This window comes from Larimichthys crocea, chromosome XVIII (genome assembly GCF_000972845.2).
Source record: "Larimichthys crocea isolate SSNF chromosome XVIII, L_crocea_2.0, whole genome shotgun sequence".
NCBI classification, from domain to species: Eukaryota; Metazoa; Chordata; class Actinopteri; family Sciaenidae; genus Larimichthys; species Larimichthys crocea.
This window is the reverse complement of record NC_040028.1, coordinates 3292966-3317708: the sequence shown is the minus strand read 5'-3', so window position 1 is coordinate 3317708 and position 24743 is coordinate 3292966. Positions and strand designations below refer to the sequence as shown.

The following is a 24743-nucleotide window of genomic DNA, read 5'->3' as shown; positions in this document are numbered from 1 at the left end:
CCTATGGGAAAAAAACACTGCACACACATATGCATGGGGCGAAACGGCGGCAGCCGTAACAGTCGGCCCTGTAGACATTTCCCTGGTTTGTCTTTTGGGCAAAGTTCAAACATTCTTACAAGTACAAAGGAATTCTTGCAGTCAGAACCAACAAAGGTGTGTGTATTTATTTAATGTAAAAAAGAAAAAAAAAAGAAAATCTATTATATACAGTTTAGTGGCTTTGTTGTTGTTCGGGGGTGTACAGGTTTCACCCGCAGGTTTTGTAGATCTGTACCAGTCCAGCTCTCTGCAGCGTCTGATCATGAGTTTATCTCCTGAGAGAGAAAAACAGAAACAGCACGACGTGACCTTGGCTGCTGTTTTGAACCAAAAGTTGTATCACTGCCGCACTGCTGACACAGATGACTAAAACAACAGACACCACTAACACAGACAGGTCAGCTTAATGAACACACACACAGTCTGCTCTCTCTGCACATTGTCGGTACTGATCTAGGAAGTGAAAGTGATTTTTCTTCTTCTTCTTACAGCAAACAGTCATAGAAATAACAGAATATGTTTTTTTTTGTTCTTCGCCATGTGCAGCCTCAGCTCCAGACATTCTTCTTCAGAAGAAGACATAAAAAAATAAAAAAACACAACCATTCATACAGTAGATAGTACAGCAGAACACTTCAGGAGATACCCCTGACCCTTGACTTTTCATTTCCTGTCTCAAACACACACACACACAGACACAGACACACACACAACCCCATACCAACCGCAGCCCATAGCTTCCAGCTGTGTGTGAGTGCAGCTGATCTACCACACTCCTGACACATGACCACCAGTTTCTTTCTCCCGTTCATGCACACAAGTACACAGGCCAGTGGTGAAAGAACTATTCATATTCTTTACTTAATAGTACTAAAACCACACTGTGAAATACTGCACTCAAAACTTAACCTATGTACAAATAAGCAAAATGTACTTATAAGTATAAAAAGTACTGATAGTATAACTACTGTATGTATTGTTGGGTAGTTTAATCTACAACAATGCATAATGACCTTCATATTTGTAGCATCGCTGTCCCGTGAGAACCACGTAGCTCAGACAAACATATTCCAGCTAATCCGAGAGGGTTTCAAATATTATTTATTATATTTAACATTTCATGTTTATTCAGATTAAGTAAGCATAGTTTGCTCAACCCATAGAGAAACACTTAATCCTTCAGTTCATCACAAACATTCACATTCAAAATCACCGAATTTGGAGGCTTTAACGTGTCCTCGCTGATCTGATCACAAGTGGACAAGCAAGTACAGGTGAATGCACCCACGAGAGATCTGATCACTCGGACCACATTTAGAGGTGGTCTGAGCTGCATATGGCTACTTTCTTCTTGCAGTGTGTACACAAGTCCTGGACCGCATTAAATGCTCAGTTGACATCTTCTGTTTCTGAAGTACATGTCGTTCATATGACAACATCATACGCCGTAAATAATTGAAATGAATTGAATAAATCACCAAGATGCACGTTAATGTCAGATGTAAACGTGCCAAACACACCGACAACAGGCCATTTCTGTCCCGGTGGTTTTGTATGTGCTCCTGGTTTTCTTTCTCTGCTTCAATCGTTGAATTAAAAAAACAGTTTATTCAGTCGTGTCATTGAACAATGTAATTCTAGACAGAACAATGCTAAAGCAGTGAAATCAGTCATGTATTTCGAACATGTGTCAGTGTGTCTGAATTGACAGTTAAATCAGTGTGTGTGACATGAGAGCAGCTGCTCAACAGACTTTGTTTTTCACTAAAAGAATCATCTGGATCTCTCTGACCAACAAACAAAACATGATGCTGTTGGGCCTGAACATATTTCACAGATGTGTGTGTGTGTGTGTGTGTGTGCCACAGTCAAATCATGATTTTAAGATATCTCTTTTGGCCATTATGCTGTATGGAACCAACTCAACTTTAAACATTTTGTAAAATACAGTTTCCACTCAATCCATGATTTAAATGACTAGTTTAAACTTGATATCAAGATCTACATTGTAGTTCTGATCGGTCATAATTTGAATAAACGATTTTAACAATTAAAGATCTTTAAATGTATGAATATTTAAAATAAAGAGATGACAAGTCAAAATAGATCAGTCTTAACCAAGGCCAAGTAGAGGGTTGGGATCAAGTCAAAATTATGAACAAGGCAGGGCTAGACCAGGTCAAGACCAGGACCACACAGTAGTTGATATTTGCTAAATATCTCTGGGTGAGGCCTGAAGACATTGCTTACTTTCCTCTCTTGATGCTTCCTTTCTAAACACTGATAAAAGTTTAAGTAAGCATTAGACTGCAGGATTTACATAATTGTGTCTTTTGGACGCTGTTTTTGTAGATGAACCCGTCTCAGAGTGCTTGCTCGAGTCTCTGTAAATATTGCAAAGAGTACGCTCTAGACCTGCTCTACATGGAAAGATAACTTCTGTTATGATTTGGTGCTATATAAATAAAACTGAATTGAACTCTCTGTGGTTTAAAGCTAATTTTATTACATAACATTTGGCATCTCCTCCCCGACAAACACAGCTTCTTCTGGTCTCCGTCATTCACTTTCTTGAAATGCTTGTGAATGGGGCAAGTTATCTGTATAATCTCAAGACCAGTCCACTATACCACAGATGGTGAGCTATCACACATCCGAAAGTCTCTTTCTGCTTTTCTGATTTATTGAAATAAGTGACAGATTGAATTATTTGCAGTATGGTGATAAATTGTCGATGATTTAAAGTGTCACTTTAATGTTCTTGTCATGTGATTTAACATGACTGTAAATGTCAAACGTACAAAACAAACACTGCTTGAGTTACAACAAAACAACAAAGTGAAAAAAGTGCCACCACGAGAAACAAAAACACCATGAAGAACTTTATCTGAAACCTGAGCCAGCAAAGATTTTGAACTTTATGAAGACTGAGTAAGACTGAGTGGATCTTACTAAAAAACCTCTGAACATCTGATTCCTTTCAGAAAACTATCCCGTTAGTGGCTCTGATGGGAAGACGGAGTCGGTGGCGAACCTTCAGCCGCAGCCTTCCCTCAGCTCGCTGCAGTCCAGCTCTCCTGGTCCCAAACGCTCCGGAAACACTCTGAGAAAATGGCTTACCAGTCCAGTCCGCCGCCTCAGCCATGGCAGCTCCGTCAAGAAACTCCCCAATAACAAACAGAAGAAGACTGGTGAGACGGGCAGAAATAAACAAAAACCACAAAGCTTTGGGCATAATAACACATCACTGTCGAGTTATAGTTGTACTGGAACCACACGTTAAACTTCAGACACATAAATCTGTAGAAAAGTCCTCAGCAGCAGCAGAATAATGAGACTTTACTGAGCCAACAGACAGCTCTGATTGGACTCTGCCACATTTCAAAGCATACCATAAATTCCTCTTCGGATTTCTTTCCCTTTCATGTAGACATTGGTTTCAGTTCATTTTAGTCCACTTGTGAAAATCAGCAAGTATGTAGTATAAATTTTATTTTTCATGAATTAAAAAGTTCCTGAACACACCAACAGAGAAAGTTTGTCCCGCTCGTAACTGTTGAAAAGTTGTGAAAATTGTAAGTGTTGAAGTGATTGACTGACCGTTTGACTGATGATTGAAAGGACCAGGAACAGGAAGAGAGGAAAGCAGGAAGAGTATTGACCTGGGACAGCCTGACCTTGCCCTGCAGGACGACATCATCGATGAGGTAAGCAGGTTTGGTTTTTAAAAAACGGTATTTCACTGTAAACATAAAGTCAGACCATCTCATCATGTGTGGGTACTCTACACAGATGAGTTGGAACTGTAATCATTTGTTGCAGAAATATATTTTTGGCATTACCATCTTACTTTGAACTTGGATGGGTACAGTATGCGTGTTTTTAAAATACAGGATTTCCATCAGTAATGTTTGGCCGATATGGTCCATTATCAGTTATGAATTGCCTAGCATGCTGAAATTTCATCTGCCAGTTTCAACAAATATGTAATAAAATGTGTGAATATACCAAACTGCTATGGACAAAATGTGTATTGCCCAGCACTGTTTTTATGCTTATCTGTTCCTTTTTAATCTTTCCTCGTGGCTGAGCTGAACATGTCATAGAAATATATAAAGAGATTTATTAATCCACACTTGCGTAAGAGACAGTTCCTCTTTCTGTTTGTGAGAGCTTTCTTTCTATCTGACACATAAACACGCACGCAAACTTGTGATCAGATTCCTCAATTACTCATTAATTACTAACTATATAAATATAATCTCTTGACTCCTTTTGACTATTTCTTAGTTCACACACTACTCGTTGCTGTTGTCATATCAAACCCTGCAACACAAATTGATTTCCACGTCTTGATGTTGGCAAAGTTCAACAAATGGTTATCTGAAACTGTGAAAATAAAACAAAGTCATAAAAGATAAATGGCTTGGTAGTCTTGGTATGAACACTGTTCCTGTACTGACCGTTCAGGAGAGGTCATTTCTAAGACGAACAGGAAGAAAAATTAAGACGAGGACCATTTGTAATATTAGAGAATTGATTTTAAAAAAAGTTTGGTTCAACTAACTCATCAAGCCATGACGAACTGTGAAGAGTTCCCCCAAAAACTTCCCCAAACTTCATGAAATGACCAAAAAAAAAAAAAAAACGTATGACGATCAATTTAGAAACTCATTTTGGGGAAACCTTTTAAGGAAATGTGAAACTTCCGAGTATAGCTGGCATGTTTCTGTATGTTTGGGCTGAAATTTAATGATCAATAACACGTTTCATAAAATATTTAAAAAAGCGATTTTCCACTTCTAACTGACTCTGCTGTCTGTCACCTTCAGAGAGTGCTCAGTAAGGACAGTAACCTCCTCTCTAAGACGTCCTCCGGGATGCAGAGCGGTGGGGAGGAGGAGCAGGACGAGGAGGCTCACACCCCTCTGCCTCCTCCCATGGAGATCATCAAGGACCCCTCGGCTCAGGATGACAAGGTGAGAGGGGGCGGAGGTGTTTCACTGCTGGTTCCTCCTAATGGAGGTCATTTAGAAACTGATGTTTTGATGACATATAGACTTAAGAAGTCTTAAGACTTAGACTTAAGACAAGAAGTTTTTTTTTTTTTCTTTTATATTGTAATATTTTTAATTAATCTCAGTTCAGGTTAGCACTCATTTGGTCTTAAATAGAGCTTGTTTTGATTGTTTTCAGTCTCGGCCCATGTGTAGGTGCTTCTGCTGTCCTCTTTTAACTCACAGCTTTTGTCCCTTTCATTTTCTCGCTGTTAATGCCGTAGCTTCTTTCTTTCCCCCTCCTGCCTTCTCTCCCTCACTGCCGATCTTTCTAACACGCTCTTACTTTTTGCTCCCCTCTTCCTCTCTCAGTCTTCATCCTTGCTAACGTCTCTGCAGACGTCCTCTGAGGTGCCCAGCGCTGCAGAGCTGGTTAGCGCCATAGAAAAACTGGTTAAAACCAAGATGGTGAGTGTGTATGATCGTGTGCGTGAACACATGTACAGAGCAACATAGCACCTTTTCAGACCAGTTGTCTTTTGAAAAGAGGCATCATGGGCCTAAATAACTGGTACATCGCAGACGGGAAGTGCTGAGATCAACTTCTGGATGAGGTTTAAATTACCGCTAGATGACACACGCATCATGTTTGCCCACACAGTGTTTGAGATGTAACGGAACCAAACCTGTAACATTGACAGTTGTTCTTGATGGGTATTAAATCCAGAGCTCCTGCTGCCCTCTGCTGTCATGAAATAATCTCGCTCCTCTGATGACTGTCGGGTTTTGCTTATCTAGCGTCTAAAGACAGAGGGTGTGTAATGTTGTTCACATTGTAAAGCCCTCTAAGACACATTTCTGATTCAACTAAATGAAATAATGAAGAGAGAAGGTCATGTACGTACAGTTGTCAGTACTGTTTCTCTAAAGCCATGACACATAATTGTGAAAAGTGGAAAAAGACTGAAGTCACTGACCTCCTCCTCTCCTCTCCTCTCCTCTCTTCAGACTCTGGAACCAGGAGCGTACCCCGGCTTCTCCTCTCTCTCTCCACAAGAGCAAACCACTCCTGTCCAGCCACGAAACCCCGAACTGGAGCAGAGAGCCAAAGCTATGAGAGGACGAATGTGAGTTGCTTCTGCTTCCACTACCACAACCAGCAGGTTACGGTGCCACTAAGTAGCGGTTTCTGCTGATGTCACAGCGCTGTGTTTGTTCTGCTCAGGTTTGTTCTGAACGAGCTGATTCAAACAGAGAAGGACTACGTCAAAGACCTGGGCATCGTGGTGGAGGTGAGCCAGCATTCTCCATTCTTGTATTCTCATTAACTCTTCAGCATGTTTTACTGTAGATCGGAAAAGAAATGTGAAAAATGTCAAAAGTTTCCCCCTGGACGTTTTGATGTTGAAGTGACCACTGACCTTCTGCGACCCTGCAGGGCTTCATGAAGAGAATCGAGGAGAAGGGCATCCCCGATGACATGAAAGGAAAAGACAAAATCGTCTTCGGGAACATCCACCAGATCTACGACTGGCACAGAGAGTGAGTTCAGTATTGGTGTCGCACGGGGTGATGTGGCGTGTTGCCGTTTGTACGTGCTGACTAATAACACCCCTCTCACTGACTCTGTCAGATTCTTTGTAGGAGAGCTGGAGAAATGTCTTGAAGACCATGAACACCTTCCTGAGCTCTTCATCAAACATGTGAGTGGAAGATTGTGTGACGATGATGATGACTGTGATCTATTTGACCCGACTACTGAAAAAATGTGTGTGTATTACAGGAGAGAAGACTCCACATGTATGTGGTTTATTGTCAGAATAAGCCGAAATCGGAGTTCATCGTAGCAGAATACGACACATATTTTGATGTAAGTGATGTTCTCTGTAATTATTATATTTCATTATTACCTTAGCTGTGTTTTGAAATGGAAGATTTCAGTCTGTTTTGTGTTTGATACCAGATGTATAATAGAAACATGAATCGGACAAATTGGATGAGAGAGAAGCGTTCTAATGATATTGGTGTTTGTCTTCCAGGGAATCCAGCAGGACATCCAGTCCAGGTTGAGCATCAGCGACTTCCTCATCAAACCAATCCAGAGAATCACTAAATACCAGCTGCTACTGAAGGTAATGCACACAAATAATTAGATTTAAATGCAAAATGTCATGCTTTTATTTTTAATCACATGCCATAATGGAACGTTTAACTCATTTAGTTTGCATGTGCTCTATGTGAAGTCTAGAAGTAGTCCAAACATAAATTAGTAAATAAACCTTTGTAATAAATCACTCCTCAGCTTTACCAGCATAATGTCATCAGCCATTTATTTCTCTGACACAACTTTCTGTGAGATTTTCAGGGTAAAGTGATGCATTGAAACTTGAACTGTATGTATCTTAAGTGTTTGAATTTGTGGTCATGGTTCTTCTCAGGACTTCCTGAAGTTCAGCACCAAGGCAGGCATTGACTGCGAACAAATCGAGGTAAAAACACGACATCGGAGTGCTGGAATATCACAGTTCACATGATATAGACGGTGTTTAAAATGCCTCTCTCTGGCTCTTACAGAAAGCAGTAGATTTGATGTCTCAGGTCCCCAAACTGTGTAACGACATGATGAATTTGGGTCGGCTGCAGGGATACGAGGTGCGTTCTAATTTCCTGTACTTTTCCAGTACGCCCCTCCACATGAGCACTGAATGAGTCACACTGATCAATCCAATTCCTCTGCAGGGTAAACTGACCTGTCAGGGCAAACTGCTGCAGCAGGAAACCTTCTTTGTAACAGAGCAGGATGCCGGCGTCCTGTCGCGCTCCAAAGAACGCCGAGTTTTCCTCTTTGAGCAGATCGTCATCTTCAGTGAGCTGCTCAGGAAAGGATCGTCCACGCCTGGATACCAGTTCAAGAAGAGCATCAAGGTACGCAAAGGAAGGGGAGAACATGAGCAACTTAACACTGTATCTACTTATCTGAGCCACTTAATTACACTATGTATGTATCCTGTTTTTATATTTTTTTTTTACAAACTTTTGCATGCCCTCTACCACAGGTATCCTACCTGGGTCTTGAGGACAGTGTGGATAACGATCCCTGTAAGTTCGTCTTGTCGTGTCGCGGCTCGTCGGAGCGCTTCACCCTGCAGGCTGCCAACGTCGACATCAAGCAGATCTGGGTCCGACACATCCAGGAAGTCCTGGACGCTCAGAGCAACTTCCTGTCTGGTGAGAGAGAAAAAAACACACACACCTACACGATCTGTGTTGTGATGATGACTTTTTTTTGGATGTTGAGGTTTCCTGATAGCAAAAAGAAAATGTTCTCGTATGAAACTGAATTGCACATGAGCATAACATAAGCAAAAAACAAATACAGTGTTGACTGTGACCTACTTAGAGCGCGTTTTAAGTCTCTGCACAAAGTGTTGAAAAGAACTGACCATTAAACAAACTAAAATGTGCAAAAATTACTTGTACAACAAACAGGATCCAGAACTCAAAAAACAACCAAACATCTGGACAGGCAGCAAACCTGAAATGACACCACTAAAGAACAAATCAAAATATATTCCATGTGTGTGTGTCTGTAGCTCTCCAGTCTCCCATTGAGTACCAGAAGGAGAAGGGCGGAGCGGGCAGCTGCGCCTCACTGACCAGAAACCGCTCGTCCTCGGGGAACCGGCCCGTCGCGTCTTCTCACAGCCGTCCGTCCTCGGCGGTCGGGCTCGGTGAAAAGGAGACGGAGCGAGGGAGGAGCCAGATGAGAGTGTCTACCTCCAACGGCGGTTCGTCATGTTTCGACTCCAGGGTGAGTTCCTGCAGCACACTGAACACACGTCATGGAAGGAATGGACTTGTTTTGTGATTTTTGCATAAGCGGGGATGATGTTTCATAATTTTTCTGCAGTTTTCAGGGGTTTTGTAACGGCTCCTCTTCACTTTGTCTTATGACTTAGCCATTAACTGCAGACTGCGGCAGAGAGCTGCAGAACTGGGGCATGAAGTACACTTTTTCCCTTCATGCTGTCTGCGAGTCTGTTACCTGTCCCTAAACGCCAAGGTTAAAATCTGGGCTACTGCAGGTGTAGCAGCATACTGTGTGGGTTTATATATACATCCATACACAAGCTGTTCTCTTTCTGGCCTACTTTGACTGAAAACCTTTTGCTGTCTGCAGGAGGCCGGACAGCTCCATACACTCACACTAATCTACAGTCTGCCGAGCTCCACAGAGAAGCACCTTGACCCCCGTCAAGGGACACATGTTCTGAAGAAATGACACTCGCCTAAAATAGAACAAAAGGCTACATTATTTAAGGCTATATGGCACTGGTTCTCAACCTTGGGATCCTTTCCCCCCGAAGCTTGACAGGGTCACAAAGGCAACTTTTTAAAAGTATACAGTAGGTCTATATCTCTGCGTTTTATTCATGTCTGTGAAGAAAGCTTAAATTAATATTAAATTGTTTTTTATTTGAATTATTTTTGAGATGTGCACTAATATGAATGCATGATGACTTGAACGCACGCTATATTGACACAGACTTATCCTGCATTAGAAAAGTTGAAAGTTAAAACTTTGACTTCATAGAACAAAAGCCAAGTGATGAGTCTCTGTAAACAAAATTACACAATCTAGTGTCTGCTGTTATATACATACAAAACACAATACATACAAAAAATGAATTATGAACAAACTTGCCTATTATCTATAATTGTTAAAAAATACAATAAGACAGGCAAAACAAACAGCAGCTTCCACGGCTGTGAAGTGAAACCTGAAGTGAAAGTTAAAGTGCCAAAACGGACACTTGAAGCTGGCTACAGAACGAGTCAGTCTCCATAAGTCCCCATGTTCAAATGTCCAACTTCACAGCAGAAATAAACATGTTTACAGCCTGGTACAAAAAACTGTTTTGGTCTCTGTAGCTAATTTCCCCGTTCATAACAACTGTACTGAGGGTGAATTTATTTATTTTTTTGTTCAGTTTTAATGTTATGCACAATTAACAGCACAGCCACTTGATTGACAAATTACAGATGGCTTGTTGGAGCACCCAGGCGTCATTCGACCCGCCTCAGGTCTGCCGATGATCCACGTCTTTGCTGATTTTAGATTAGCTTGGAGGTGGGAGAGGCAGTACTACAAACATGGCGGTGACCAGATTCACAGATTCTGAGCTTCAAAACGGCTCTTTGAAACTTACTGGTGACGTCACGGATCCGCTCATTTTTCACCGTTTATCACATTATTCAACTGAATAAAATTACACAAAATATTATAGTCATCAGTTTGTGCAAAGATAGAAAAGGAGTCCCTTAAAGGAAAAAGATTGGGAACCACTGTTGTATAGTATGACAACCGTTAAAAGCTGAAGTTTACTCTGAATTGTATTTCCCTGACACTCATTAAGTAGAAAATGGATGATGTGGAGTATCCAAAACAACCATGACAATGTTTCTGGAGGCAGACGTTGCTGATGACTTGTATAAATGTCATTTTTAAATTCTGTAGTAGAGAGTGAACTTGAGTCAGTTGTGGGACTACTTTGAAAAAAGAAAAAGTGAATGACTCTGTCATTATTCTTCCTCCTCCTCCTCCTGGGTCCTGGCCCTCCCACTGTTCCTCCTCAGGTCTGGATCAGCTGTAATGGCGTCACAGCCAGCAGGACAGTTATCCAACCCGCATAGACACACCATAACCTTGTCCTCAATTGTCCTCATTCTCTCTTCCTCTGTCATTTCCATCTTTTCCTCCTCTCTGTTTTTTTTTTCTTTCTTCTCCTCTTGTCTTCTCCTCTGTCCTCTTTTTTCGCCATCCTTTGCTCTCCCCCTCAGGACAGCGAAGGCGGCTGTAACGGCATCTCCTCCACCATGTTGGTCACTCAGGACTACTCTGCGCTCAAAGAGAACGAGATCTGCGTCAGTCAGGGAGAGAGCGTCCAGATTCTGGCCACCAACCAGCAGAACATGTACCTTGTTTACCGACCAGCCAATATCCAATCACCTGCCGCAGAGGGCTGGGTGCCGGGACACGTCTTGGGCCCGCCCTCAAAGTCCATAAAAGACTCTTCTTCTGCTTCCTCCTTCTCAACGGTGGTGGCCGATGCCAACAACATCAAGTAAGTCCCCTCCTCCCCCACCCCACCCAGCACTTCTTTACCTGCAGACAGACGCACTTCTGGTCGGGCTCAAAACCAGGCACTCGGATTGGATGAGAGAATTGTGGTGACAAAGCTCTGTCTACCCATTTTTTTTTTTTTTAATCAGCTCCCATCCCCAGTCCCTAACTGCTCACCGCCCTCACCCCCTAACTCCTCCTTCCCTCGTATACTTTCCCTCCTCCTCTTCTTCCTCCCCCCTTTAAGAACGAACTCTTGGACCTCATACGAGACTTTTTTTTTTTCTTTTTCTTTTTTGTATTTTAACTCCTGACTTTCTCTTGTTGCTCCTCCGGAGGTAAAAGGTACAGAACTGCTCTCTGTTCGTCAAGCCGCCGCAGTGACAGTTTGATTTCTGAGCCATTCTCATTCTGACAGCTTTGTGGCAACTACATGAAAATGGATTTCAGGCTTGCAACCGAACTAAAACACACACACGCGCACACACACACATTGTTTTCATTGTAAACGAGTATTGATTTATTCTACAGAAATAGACTGGATAGAAAATCTTGTAACTTGTAGCTGACTCTGGAAACCAGAGAGAGAAAAGCATTGACACTCATGTGGAGCTAAAACCGGACTATTATTTCAGTTCCTAACACCCTGCTTTTTCTTCTTTCCTTCTTTTTTTTTTTCTTTTGTATATTTTTTTTTTCCTTTTTACTGTTTTTGGAAAGAAAAAGAAAAAAACTCACCTGGGGCATTCAGGTGGACTCAGCCCCGTTCTCCGCAGTGGAGAAGATTTATTTTGTTGTCTGTGGCAATCTATACAGAGATTTGTGTTTATTCCTCTTGTTGTTGTTGTTGTGGTTGTTGTTGTTTTTCTGCCTTGTTAATTATTATTTTATTTTATGGACAAAGTTGGATTTTTTTTCCTCCTCCATGTTGATTTTGTTTATGTCAGCAGTTCACTGTACAAAGTAAATTTTTGTTTTTCAACTGAGGCTCTAGAACATTCCTGTTTAAAGAAAAAAAAAATCCCTTTTGCACTATTTAAGATAAGAAAAAATATGAATGAAGTCAGGCTGTGCAATATGTTGCATTTAATGGCAACTGGTCAGCATTGTACTGTTGGTAGTCTAATGATAATAATAATGATTTTAAATGTATTTTAAATATGTAAAATAAACCTTTTGGACTTGAGCATGAGTTAGCAAAGCGACGTGAAGGTGAAGTTGTTTTGTTCTGCGTTAGGCTGAAGATGATTAACAGTTTGTAGTTTTTAATATTTGTAAATAAACTACAACAGCAAATGTGAAACTGAGCAGTCTGCCTACTTCTGTGTGCACTGTCATCCCATTAGAGATTTCTATTTAAGACGAGAAAGAGAGAGATTTAGCGACTTAATGTGTGGGCTTTGAAAGAAGTAGATGACGCAAACCTAAAATCAATTATTGTGGTTATATTTTAAGATGCTCTTATTTTTTAAGATTTTCTGACTCTAGAGTCTAGAAAGCATCAAACAGCAGTAAGGTTTGCTTCCCCCAACACTAGGACAACAGGTATAAAAACTTTTTCCCTTGCACCTTCTCCCTGTATGGTTAATTTCTTTTTTTATATTTGTTGTTACTGTAGTCACATTTCTTTTGTCGTTTCGTTTGTTTCAGTTTTTACTAACCAACGGTTTGACACTCCACAGAAGGTACAATCTTAAAAACCCATTCACGTTTAATGTTGGTTTTGGAAAAGAAAAACATTTTTTATGTTGTCTGAGAGTGAAAATGCTCTTAGAGTGTTCCAGTTATTGTTATATATGAGCTGCTTTAAAGTCTTATCTACTGACCTGACAGTGTGTTGTTGGTAAAGAAATGGTTAATACATAAAAAGTAATATTGGAAGATTCATTTCATCTAATAGAGAAATGACTGTTTGCCACCATCCTCATCAGTAAGTGAAACATAAATGAGTTATCAGTCTACAGGAAACACACGTGTGTTGAACTGCTGGCGTGATTCTTGAGGTGTTGTATTAAAGTAAGGTACAGTATGTCTCTCACGTCTCTCTGTCGCTCAGTCCTCCAGTCTAACTTTATCTCTGTCTCAATAAAGTCAGTCGTTCTGTCACTCTGTTCTTCCTCCTCTCCTGTATCTTAACGGACCAGAAGGTTCTGGCTGCAGCTAAAGGCAACAGCGACCCCGCCAGGACCCTCTGGACAACACAAACATTATAGTGACATACTGACATAACATGATAGAAGCAACAAAGAAACTATGGAAGCCAGAGGGTGGCACAGAGTAAATAATATTACATATACATTCAATTATACATATCAAGGTATTGTCTTATTTCTGTGTGTTGAGTATGAAAAACATTTTCAGAATTATGAGATAGTATCTCAAAACTAATGTCTTTTATGTGGAAGTTGAACATTTTAAATCCCATACATTTTGCAATGTTAGCACAACTGCTAACAGGAGCTAGTTAGCAGAGCTCTGCTGTGTTTATTATTGTATTTGTAGTCTTTAACAAAGTGTTTAAGTATATCTGGGCATCCTTAATAGCCTACAATTTTACATTTACATTTAGCTGACACTTTTAAATCTAAATTTAGGGCTCAGTATCTTTCCCAAGGACTCGACATGCAGACTGGAGGAGCTGGGGATCGAACCACCGGTCATCTGATTAGTGGACGACCCGCTCTACCTCCTGAGCCACAGCTGCCCGTCTTGAATTTTAGCATTATGGTGACAGTCTGCTAAAATACTATATTGACATGATAAAAGTAGCATAGAACCGTGGGGAAAGTAGCACTGTCATATAGACTTTTTACCACAATCAAGAGTTTTAAGATGATATTTTGGGTTAGCAGTGACTAATATCACCTGTTGCGTTTCATTTAACTGTTCCAGCGCTCAGGTATTCTGAAAGCTGGTTCACCACTATCACTTACTGGTACATGATACATTAAACATGACATCACAAAGCAAAGAGGGTTCTGTGAAAGTCATCAGCCATGTTGCCTCTGCAGCCAGACTGAACTGGACGCCACTGAGCTTCTATCTGATTGGCTGGCTGATGTTTCTCGTTCCTGTACCGTACAGGAAGTCTCTGTCGTGGAATACACTGCGTGCCAGGAAGCGCGCTGAAGCCAAGGACATCTCCTTGGCAGGGGTCAGAGGTCAGGAGAATGGCCTCCTCCGTAAGCCCAAAGAAACCACGCCCCCTCCCACGCTCGCCTCCCCCGCCACCAGGGCGAAGGGCAAAGTGAGTAAAGCAGGCCGACGGCGCACGCTGCTGATGTCATTATGTGTGTGCCCAAAAATCCCCTCACTTGCCTCCCCCTCCCGCCTCCCCCCCAGGTTTTTATTTGTCTTAACCCGTGTGTGTGCGAGCGAGCGCGCGCATGTGTGTGTGCAAACCTACAAACACACGAAAGTAGTACGTCTCTATTTGACTCCAGCAGTGGTTCTCAACCTGCATCAGACATGAATGGTTCAGTGCAGTTTGCATTTACACGTCAGACTGTGATTGGCCAACCAAAACACAACTTCAAGTTTAGGCATAAAAATCTGGGTATAGAAACTCTGTATTAAAGCTTTACGTGGATTTACTAACCTGCGAGAGCAACCAACAATCCACCAAGCACAACAATTAATTAAGCTGGTAATTAAAAAGGATTGGAAAGAAAACAAAAACTAAACATGGAAATGAAAACGATGGTTGAGAACCACTAAAGAAGAGCACTGGAAGTTTTAATTTCAGTCTTTTTGTTTTACCCCAAACCCTCAAATGCACTGATCGGAAAATAAAGTCTGATTTCTTTTTGTGTTTTTGCGTTGTGATTTATTTCTCTCCCTCCTCATGCATGGATAGACGTAGAATTTTAGTCACTTGTTGATTTGAGTTTGGATTTGTTTTTACTCTGCTGTGTTTTTTTGTAGAGACCTAACATTATGAAGCTCACCAAAAAAGTGTTTGGTCTATCTCATTTTATCCCGTAACATGTTGTGGATAAATGTTAATCCGCATTATAATCAGTCAAATGATGTGTTAAAACTCTCCACATTAGTAAACCTAACTTAATGTTTCTCTGTACAGTTAATTTGAAGGTTAACCACGTGAAGAAAAAAGAGATGTCTTACTCAGTATTGATATTTTCAACCCAAGAAATATTAGCGATTTAGTGGTGTAGTTGCTGATTGCAACCCTCTTGCTTCACCCTCTCTTTCCTAGCATGAAGGAGAAATTATGGTGAAAATAAGCAAAAAAAAGTATCTAGAGGCAATTTAGGTTGTCTGTTCTGGGCTACTGTACAAACATGGCGGTTTAACATGGTGGACTCTGTGGAAGGTGAGACTTCCTGTACGGAAGATGGAAAGGCTCCCACACATGATCAGCAGTAAAAACATGATCACGATCTTACCAGGAATAGTATTGCATAGCGAAATGTGAGTTATAAGATGGGGCAAACCAGTTTTGTGAATGGGCACAAAGAGGCTTAAAGGGTCAACTTTCTTCGAAAAGGCTTCAATGAGTTTGTTGATATGAGATTGGGAATTTCTTGGAGCCAGTATCTAGTGGCCCTTAAGGGAAGTCCAGTTTAGAACACTTTGCATTGACTTCAGCAGTTAACATTGGTGTACAGTATTACTCCTTGATAAAGTGAGGATGCAGGTCATTCTTCCTAAGATGGAAAGGAAAAAAGGAAATAGAGAACAACAGACATATCCAAAATGGCTCTGAGGTGAGTATCAACCAAACTACCCTTCCAGGACATCTGAAACCCTCCACAACAGGCAAGATTAAAGGAGTATTTTTGGCAGACATACTCCTAGTATTCTCTTCATCCTTCTCATTTCTGTTTTCCTCTTTTTCTCATATTTTTCTTCACCTTTGACTTGATTTTTCTTCTCTACACTCATAACTGAATTCCACCCTTCTCTCATTCCTCTTCTCTCGCCTTCTCCCCTTTTTTCACTTCGTCTTCCTCCCTCTCTTGGATACTTTTACATCTGGTCTTCTTTTCCTCTCGTCTTCCTCCTTCATTCTCCACCAGGAGGTTCACACTTCAGATGAGTCAGACTGTGATGATGACCTTGTCCCAAAGACGGGCATGGAGGTATGTTGAAAAGACTCCTATGTGGAAATGTTGCATGAAGTTGACCTGACAAAACCAGAAACTTTGACTTTAAGTCGACTTTCAAGAATGTGAATGAAAATAAAATGATTTTACCATCTGACTGTGGACAGAAAACATTAATTACAACATTAACAATATGTTTCCTGTTGAAGTTGAATTAAATGAAAACTAAACCTGACCTGAACTTTAATGTTGACCTCATCTGTTTTCCAGCTCCTCAACCCAAACTTCATCCAGGAAGGTAAGAGACACATGAAGTCCTCTGAGTCAGCTTCAGCCAACACAGTTTTCCTTTTATCTTGGTGTTATATATACATGACGAGGAAGTGTGAAAAAGAGCAATGAAAAAATCAAATTAAAAGTAAAGTTCATACACAGGCTCCTGCACACATCTCACCCCATGCCACGATTGCTAATGGCATGCCTGAATTGGGTTGACCGAATTCGTGCTTGATGAATGACACCAGAAGCATCCTGACTTCACTGACTCCCAAAGCTGTTGGATCTGCCTTGACTTTGGACAAATGAAAACATACTGTCCGTTGGTGTGACATGATGGGAAAGAATGAAAGGCCACACTGCTTCCATCTGCAGCACACATTTAAAGTGTGATACACAGAACATTCAGTGAATTGGGGTACATATAATACATGTTTCAAAACTATGAATAGAGACAGTATTTAGTGATGTTTCCTGTGTGCAGTGGCTCCAGAGTTCCTCGTCCCTCTGTCAGATGTGGTGTGTGCGTTTGGGGAGACTGTGGTCCTCTGCTGTAAAGTCTGCGGACGACCCAAACCCTCAGTCACCCTGAAGGGCCCTGACCAGAACCCAGTGACCAGCAACAGCCGCTTCACCATTGATATCAGGTAAAACAGAGTTTTTGTTTTCTACTGACTGTAGGCAACTTTTCCTGCTTTCCTCCCATCATCATCTTCTTCCTGCTCCTTTTTTATTCTACTCTTTATTGTCTTCCTCTCCAGGGATACAGGTGACATCTTGTTGAAGATCTGTAACCTCATGCCTCAGGATACAGGGATCTACACCTGTGTCGCTGTGAATGACCACGGCTCTTCCTCCTCCTCCGCCTCCATTAAAGTGCAAGGTAACCCGCTCTGAAGCAGCATGCAGCTCTGGTCAGCACTACATAGTTAATTAGGTGTAACAAAGTTTTGGTTTCCATAATTAATCCATAGGTTTGTTTTTGATTTACCTTGAGATGCTCGTCGACATCAATATTCAGTCTGAGCAGAGCAGCCGCAGAGGTTTGCTGACTGTGTGTTTGCTTTTTCTGTCTCCTGCAGGTATCCCAGCAGCCCCTGGGAGACCTGTTGCCCAGGAGGCCAGCAGCACGGCTGTGATGGTCCACTGGCCACCTCCAGCTTCATCAGCTCACTCTGCTGTCAGCAGCTATACTGTGGAGTACAGACAGGAAGGTATGTTTGTGTGGGAGGAGCATTTCACTTTCGAACATGCACAGAAACTAAACCTTTTCTCCTCCTCTCTCCCCCTCAGACTCGTTGCTATGGCAGCAAGTAGCCAGCAGCAGAGAGGAGTGTGTTCAGATCGATACACTGATTCCCGGAGGTCACTATCAGTTCAGAGTGCGTGCCTCCAACCGCTGGGGGGTCGGACCGCCCTCTGAGCCCTCAAATATGGTTACACTGCCCAGCAGTAGTAAGTCTGCACATGTACACACACACAGTGTTGTGGGGAAAAAAAACTGGTGGAGTTCATGCAGTGCTGACAAAGTGTTAATCCTTCAATCTTCTGTGCAGACTCTGGCTATGATGGAACAGGGATTCAGTGGAAAGAAAACTTTGAGACGAACTTCTCTGAGATCTGTGAGATTGGAAGGTACAAATCACTGCCTTTCGAGATATATATATGTGTGTGTGTGTGTGTGTGTGTGTGTGTGTATATCTATCTATCTATCTATCTATCTATCTATCTATCTATCTATCTATCTATCTATCTATCTATCTATCTATCTATCTATCTAATATGTGTGTGTATATGTGTGTGTGTGTATATATATATATATATATATATCTATATATATATATATATACTATATATATATATATATATCTAATATGAATGTTGTCTTTCACAACATAAAACATGATATCTGTCCCAGATAGTTTATTCTTTAATTCAGCCTCTCTTGTCTTGCTGCCTCTTTTAAACAGGGGCCGATTTTCAGTGGTGAGAAAATGTCTCAACAAGTCAACAAAGAAAGAGGTACGACTATATTTTTCTATATGTTTTATCTTAGCTTGCAGTTTAGTCTATTTATGTGCTTTCAGGTGAACTTGTGAAATGTCAGTGTGGTTTATTAAATATGATTCATGTTGAATAGTGTTTGACATCATTTAGGTTACTTCTTTCTATATGAATTTAGAATTGAGTTTATTTTTCATGCATTTGAAGTTTCAGTGAAGTATGTGTTTGTATGTTTCAGGTTTCAATGATGGAGTTATTTCTTCCAAACAGCAGCATATCTGTATTTATCACTTTAAAATTGAGATGAACTGTCACAAGTTCTTCCTTTTCTCTTCAGGTTGCCGTTAAGTTTGTCAGTAAAAAGATGCAGAAGAAGGAGCAGGTGGCTCACGAGGCCGACACTTTACTACATGTGCAGAATCACCAGCTGGTGGCGCTGTTGGATACATATGAGTCTCCCACTTCTCTGATGCTAATACTGGAGCTGTAAGTCTGGGACAAGCCGCTGCTTGTCTGTAAACTCTTTGTCAAGGCTGAACTGTGGTTAGAGATAATATATCTCGAAACACTGAAGTTTTCTTTCCATTCAAGTGATTTTAGGTTGTTTAAGAAAACATGTCCATGCTGAAATTCCAAAAATCACAGAGATGATGTCATCTAAACTGTAACTAATGGTACTTAATTTGTGTGTGTTTGTGTGTGTGTGTGTGTGTGTGTGTTAGGCTGGAGGATGGCCGTTTGCTCGATTACCTCGTCGCCCATGATGAGCTGATGGAGGAGAAGGTGGCGTTTTTCATTCGAGAAACACTAGAAGCCCTGCAGCACCTTCATACCTGCAGAGTAGCACACCTGGATCTGAAGGTGAGAACTGTGTGTGTGTGCTAGATGTCTTCTTTTATATAAATTAAAGACTTTTTTTAGAAATATAAAAATTTTTCCAACTTTTTGTCATTTTTTTTAAAGCTCCCATCTGTTTCTGAATCTGTTTCTCTCTCCTGTAGCCTGAGAACATCATGGTGGACCTCCACTCTCCCACCCCGTGCATTAAGCTCATTGACCTCGGCGACGCCGTCCAGCTGTCCGCCCACCGTCGGTATGTCCACCTTTTGCTTGGAAACCCAGAGTTTGCTGCGCCTGAACTCATCCAGGGGACGCCGGTCTCCATTGCGACAGATGTGTGGAGTGTCGGCGTGCTGGCTTATGTGATGCTCAGTGGCGTTTCCCCGTTTCTAGACGAATCACCTGAGGAAACTTGCGTCAACATCTGTCGCCTGGACTTCTGTTTCCCGGATGAATACTTCCGGGATGTAAGCCAGGCAGCGAGGGATTTCGTATCCTCAGTGCTGCAGCAGGATCCCAGGAAAAGGCCAAGTGCTACTTCCTGTCTGCAGCACCCGTGGGTGGGTCGTGGGGGTCCTCATGGTGGGGAGCACTCCAAGACGCCTCTGGACACGACGCGGTTGGCCACATTCATTGACCGCAGAAGACAGCTGCATGATGTTCGGCCCATCACCAATATCAAAGGGCTGGTGAGCAGCAGCATGGGCAGCACACTGTGATGGAGAACTAAACACTCAATAACAATCCATCTGTGACAGCACCCACAAGAACTCTGCAATATATTTGAAGCATTTAATTATCTTTAGTGTTCATTAACATTTGAGTGGGAATGGGACTTGGTCCCCTGGGTCCTTCTTGTGGTGCAAGATTTCATCTCCTTAGGACCCCTGCTGTAGACAAATCTGTCACCGCTAAACTCACAGGCAGACAAAATCATTGGCTGTACAATATTTAATTGCTGACTAACACTTCATCTGATCTTTGTTGCACCTAGTATCAAGCATTACATATAAAGCGGGTCCCGTTGACTGCCTAGACACCCCGTAAGAACCCAAAGAAATTAGCTCAAAGTTGAGAAAAACAAGCCTTTAGAAAACACACTGTGAGCAGGCATGATGGCAACATATTCCTTTATATTTCTAATGTTTATTTTTCCAGGGACAGAAGATATATTGGAGGCAAGCGTCCGTTCTGTTAATCCCAGTGCTCAGCTGAGCTTACCTTGTCTCTTTTATTTGGATATGCAGAAGAACACTGGGGCAGCACTGAGTCCAGCTGGGGTTGGCCTCACTTACTAAATGACCAGCAGAATCACACTCACTGAGGAGCATTTTACCAGCCATGCTCAACTTCAGCTGACATGCTTTAGATAACACAAGAGAACATACAGTACAACAGGTTTTAAGAGTTTTTTGACCATGAGAGGGCAGGTAGGCCAGTGATATTTTATCTGACCAGTGACTGTTATCATCAGGGTCAGGTAGCAAAAATGTAAAGTACTGTAAACAATGTTTTTGTAGTCATCTAGTCTGATGTGAATTAGTATCATGAGGAGGATTAAATAGTCTAAACAGTTTCAAAAGTATCTGAGTCATCCCAACCGATAGATATATTAGAGGGGTTAGAAATGTAACCTGTTGGTTTAGTTGCTGGTCCTATCCTGGAGCTCTTAGTGATCCGAGTTGGAGTCAGTGTCTTGCTCAAGAACACTTTGACAGGATTACACCTCACCGTAGATTCAGTAAGAAAAAAAAAAAATTAGGAGTTGTCATGTTTGACATGTCACTCCGTTGCACGGATGTTGAATGTATGGGGGCTAGATGAAGAGGTAAAATAGTCCGCACCCACCCTTTGAACTCTCTGCTGTCAGTTTGATCACCTCTGTACATGGGAAACTCAAAAAAGTGAGTGAATTCTGTGCACTTGGCATGAAGTGTAACAGATCACTTCTGTCTGTCACCACAGAGGATTTCTGGATCATTTCAGCAGCAGTTTCCCAAGAGCTACTGCAGCTTAAACCAACCCACCAACATTGGAATTATTATTTATTTATTTTTGTTGGCCTGGATGCGACAGCGCTTAAGCTCGCTGTGATATACTTTTAATTTATTGAATGTTTATTTATTTCAGGACTGAGGTAGAGAGTTGAATCATATTTGCAAAGGCGGCCTGCACCAATCCGGTCTGCGCAAAGTGGACCGAACAGACGCTGGACTGTGCAGCAGCAGGATTTTGCGTTCTAATAGTGTTGTAGTGAACAGCTGGAGTTTACATGAAGTCACTGATGGATCTACACTGAACTGTGCTGGACTGAAATGTCGGGAACTACAGTGAACTGGGTTAAAATGGGCAGTTGTAGCTGGTGGAAGGATTTTTAAAAAAAAAACTGTAAACAGAGGACTACTGGACCTTACACAGGATTCCTGAACACTGAAAAGGCACCGTTGAGACCGAAATCCTTTCAACAACTATCATTTGTTCGTATCACTGTTTACAATTACTTTGTCCAAAAATGCTTAGCTAGCTTACAAAAAAAAAGTAGAGTAATCAGGGAAATCCTGCATGCAAGTTCACTGGTGATGGTTTAGAAATCTGTTTCTAAAGCAAAATTCTGTGACATGTGGTGTTAAAGTGGGAAATGAACCCTTCAACTTTATTTGTTTGTACATTTGTCCACCAGCCACTGTGGCAAGTAACCAACTCTAGTGTTTGGGTCCCACTCATCCGGCTTGTAAAATAGTTGATGTGGCCGCTGAATTGGTCTTGGATTTAGACAGAAGAGTCCTGTTTGTACCGATGAATGTAATTTCTTGTAGAATGTGTTCTGCCATCAAAAGTCCTCGGCTTTTTCACCAAATGCTTTTCGCTGTCACGATGCTCCCCTCTGACTGTTCTGCGCTCACCCACCCCCGCTCAAGCATTTAGCGTTCTACAATAGTAAGCATTTATTTTAATCAGCCAGAGTGGTGCAAAAATAAGCAACCCATCGTTCTGTAGAAGCTCCTTTTGATGTCTAGCACAACAACATCCATGCATATGTGAAAGTGTAATAGCTTGTGTTTATCAGTGCAGCTGTAATGAGGTCTATTCAGGTACCAGAGGAGCAGCAGAGTGTTCTGCTGTTTCGTTTCGGTTTCATTCTCTCAGCAGGGACCAGTTGCAGCTTTCTCCACAGAGAAACATGCATCCTGGCAGTGTACTCTGTAAACATCACACAGCGTCACCTGTTTGAACATGTTAAATCATCTCTTAATACACAGAAGAGTTTTGAGTTAAATGGTTAAAAATAAAGATGAAAAGAACGTACAGTTAAGTGTTAACTGTAACTGAACGCTGTTGAAAACACAGTGCTGAAAACATATCAATACCATAATCAATACAGAAAATTCTCATCAGTTGCAGCGCAGCAGAACTTTAACAATGTATTTCATCTTTGCTATAGACAGGTGTTCAATATTAGATCAATAAATCAAACAAATAATCACAAAGAAATACAGACAATGTCATTTAAAAAACCCAATCTATGGAAGCTCTAACTGAGCATAAATCAGGCTCTGCACTGTGATTTGATTGAAAGTTTTTGTTGTTTTTATTTAATGCTGAACATGTTAGGCCTCCATACTTTGCAACCTCAGCCACCTGTTACATTAAATTAAAATAAATAAATAAATAAATAAAATTGAGTGCATACAGCCCAGCGCACATAAAAACAGCCAACATGGCCACCACAGGAAAACTGCAATCACTAAACTTTCAGTGCTCTCCGTTTATGCTTGCAGAAGTGTTTTTATTATGCAATAAAACAACAAAGTGGAATGTTTCCAAAAAAAAAAGATCTTTACAAAACAGGTTACAGATCTGTTTCAGTTGGTTCCTCTGCATCGGTAGCCTATATTTCCATAAGCAACAGATCACCTGGTACACTGCACAGCTTTGGTACCTTATAAGTACCTTATCCTTCGAGGAACCTGAGTACTTCTTTTTTCTTTGTTTACATTTCTATAAAAAAAGTAAGAAAAAGTTATATTTTCAGCATAGCACTCAGGGTCTTCATGAGGTATAAGGTATAACCCAGCCTTCAAAAGCATATTTCAGCAATTCACCACAACAGCTAAGCTTTATTGAGGTCTGTATTTCTGTTTTTCTTCTCTCTATTTTCCTGTTATTTCATGATTGACATCTTCTTTCCAAATGTTTCACAGTCTGCAAATCAGGACTTAAACTGGCAATGAAAATACTAAACTATGATAATGCAGTAGTGTACAGTGTGTAAAGTAGTACTTCTGTCTGAAGCCAGTACAGCTTCACCCTCCAGTTTGCTCCAGTTGTTCTCATAACCAAGTTTTGACCTTAGGCTAGGTTTTAACTCTCTGAAGAACAGGGCTGATCTGTCGGTTGTCTTAAACCACATGAAACCTTGTGACGAGGGCGCGTGGTACTGAATCCAATTACAAGGAAGGCAGCAAAGAGTATCAGATGGTATCGTCTTCGAACATCAATCAATGAGTGATTCTGCTGGCCCTAAAACGTTTTAGGCATTCCTATCCAGGTGTACGAGATTAACTGTGAGAAAGAAATGAATTAATTGAGAATATTTTCTTCAGGAAAGTCTGACACAGACATAGGCATGTTACAGTCAGACAGGAGGCCCTTTTATTCACGGTTTGTCTTGAGGTGAGGCTTAAAGCAAATGTTTGTAAGTTTGATCTCAGTCTAATTGTGTGGAAAAATCATCAGGGCCTTTCAGTCAGCTTTTAGAGCTTTTCCAAGGATATTAGGCTGAATTTACACCTAATGGTAAAACTACAAAAAAGTATTGGCATCATAACATACTTGGTGTCTAGTATTTAGTGGCATCTAGTGGTCTAGTTGCTGAACACAACCACCTCTCCTTCCTAGAGTGAACAAGACAATACAGTAGACACAAAACATGTGTTGTCCACTTGACAATTTGTATCATTAAACCTTTAAATGAGATTAAATGTTCTGCTGCAAATGCAACCTCAGATCTTCTCCAAAGAGTTAAACCCCAGGCCTGACTGTCCCGGTGTCGATTCAGTCCCAATCTCACAGTGCATCTGTCATGGCTTGGTGAGCCACGTAGCACCATGGTGGCTACACCCTGTTGAATGCTAGTCTGTGCCGTATCCTGATAGTGTCCATGCTGAGCTTTGTCCATAGAGAACATTATGCTGATGGCTTTATGTTGCTGTGTGAAGCAGCACACATCTGTATAGGCTGCCTTCTTCTTACTCCATACAACCTGCTGGTTTGTTACTCTTTACTAATAAAGAACCTGCTTGTTTCTATTTCTTTCCTTTCTCTGGCTCATTTTTTTACAGCATGGCGTGAAGTCTTTTTATTTCTGTGTGCACATTTGTGGACTGTAGTACT

General features: G+C 41.3%; 1 protein-coding gene across 2 annotated transcripts in view; it reads left to right on the top strand.

The window, feature by feature from the left end:
- The window catches only part of kalrna (kalirin RhoGEF kinase a), a 121863-nt gene extending 97609 nt beyond the window's left edge, over positions 1-24254 (top strand). Inside the window, exons 41-68 of one of the 2 annotated variants that reach the window (XM_019277068.2) lie at positions 3027-3233; positions 3664-3749; positions 4875-5021; positions 5412-5507; positions 6048-6166; positions 6265-6331; positions 6478-6581; positions 6673-6742; positions 6823-6909; positions 7079-7171; positions 7478-7528; positions 7614-7691; positions 7779-7964; positions 8096-8267; positions 8633-8850; positions 10881-11164; positions 14248-14410; positions 16203-16265; positions 16500-16527; positions 16990-17152; positions 17267-17388; positions 17588-17719; positions 17799-17960; positions 18062-18140; positions 18476-18527; positions 18847-18995; positions 19232-19370; positions 19511-24254. In XM_019277068.2, the coding sequence (XP_019132613.2) occupies positions 3027-3233; positions 3664-3749; positions 4875-5021; positions 5412-5507; positions 6048-6166; positions 6265-6331; positions 6478-6581; positions 6673-6742; positions 6823-6909; positions 7079-7171; positions 7478-7528; positions 7614-7691; positions 7779-7964; positions 8096-8267; positions 8633-8850; positions 10881-11164; positions 14248-14410; positions 16203-16265; positions 16500-16527; positions 16990-17152; positions 17267-17388; positions 17588-17719; positions 17799-17960; positions 18062-18140; positions 18476-18527; positions 18847-18995; positions 19232-19370; positions 19511-20068 (3875 nt within the window). In that variant the 3' untranslated portion in view covers positions 20069-24254. The remainder of the gene's footprint in view (positions 1-3026; positions 3234-3663; positions 3750-4874; positions 5022-5411; positions 5508-6047; positions 6167-6264; positions 6332-6477; positions 6582-6672; positions 6743-6822; positions 6910-7078; positions 7172-7477; positions 7529-7613; positions 7692-7778; positions 7965-8095; positions 8268-8632; positions 8851-10880; positions 11165-14247; positions 14411-16202; positions 16266-16499; positions 16528-16989; positions 17153-17266; positions 17389-17587; positions 17720-17798; positions 17961-18061; positions 18141-18475; positions 18528-18846; positions 18996-19231; positions 19371-19510) is intronic. The other variant, XM_027290819.1, reaches the window with a different exon arrangement.
- The last annotated feature ends 489 nt before the right edge of the window (positions 24255-24743 follow it).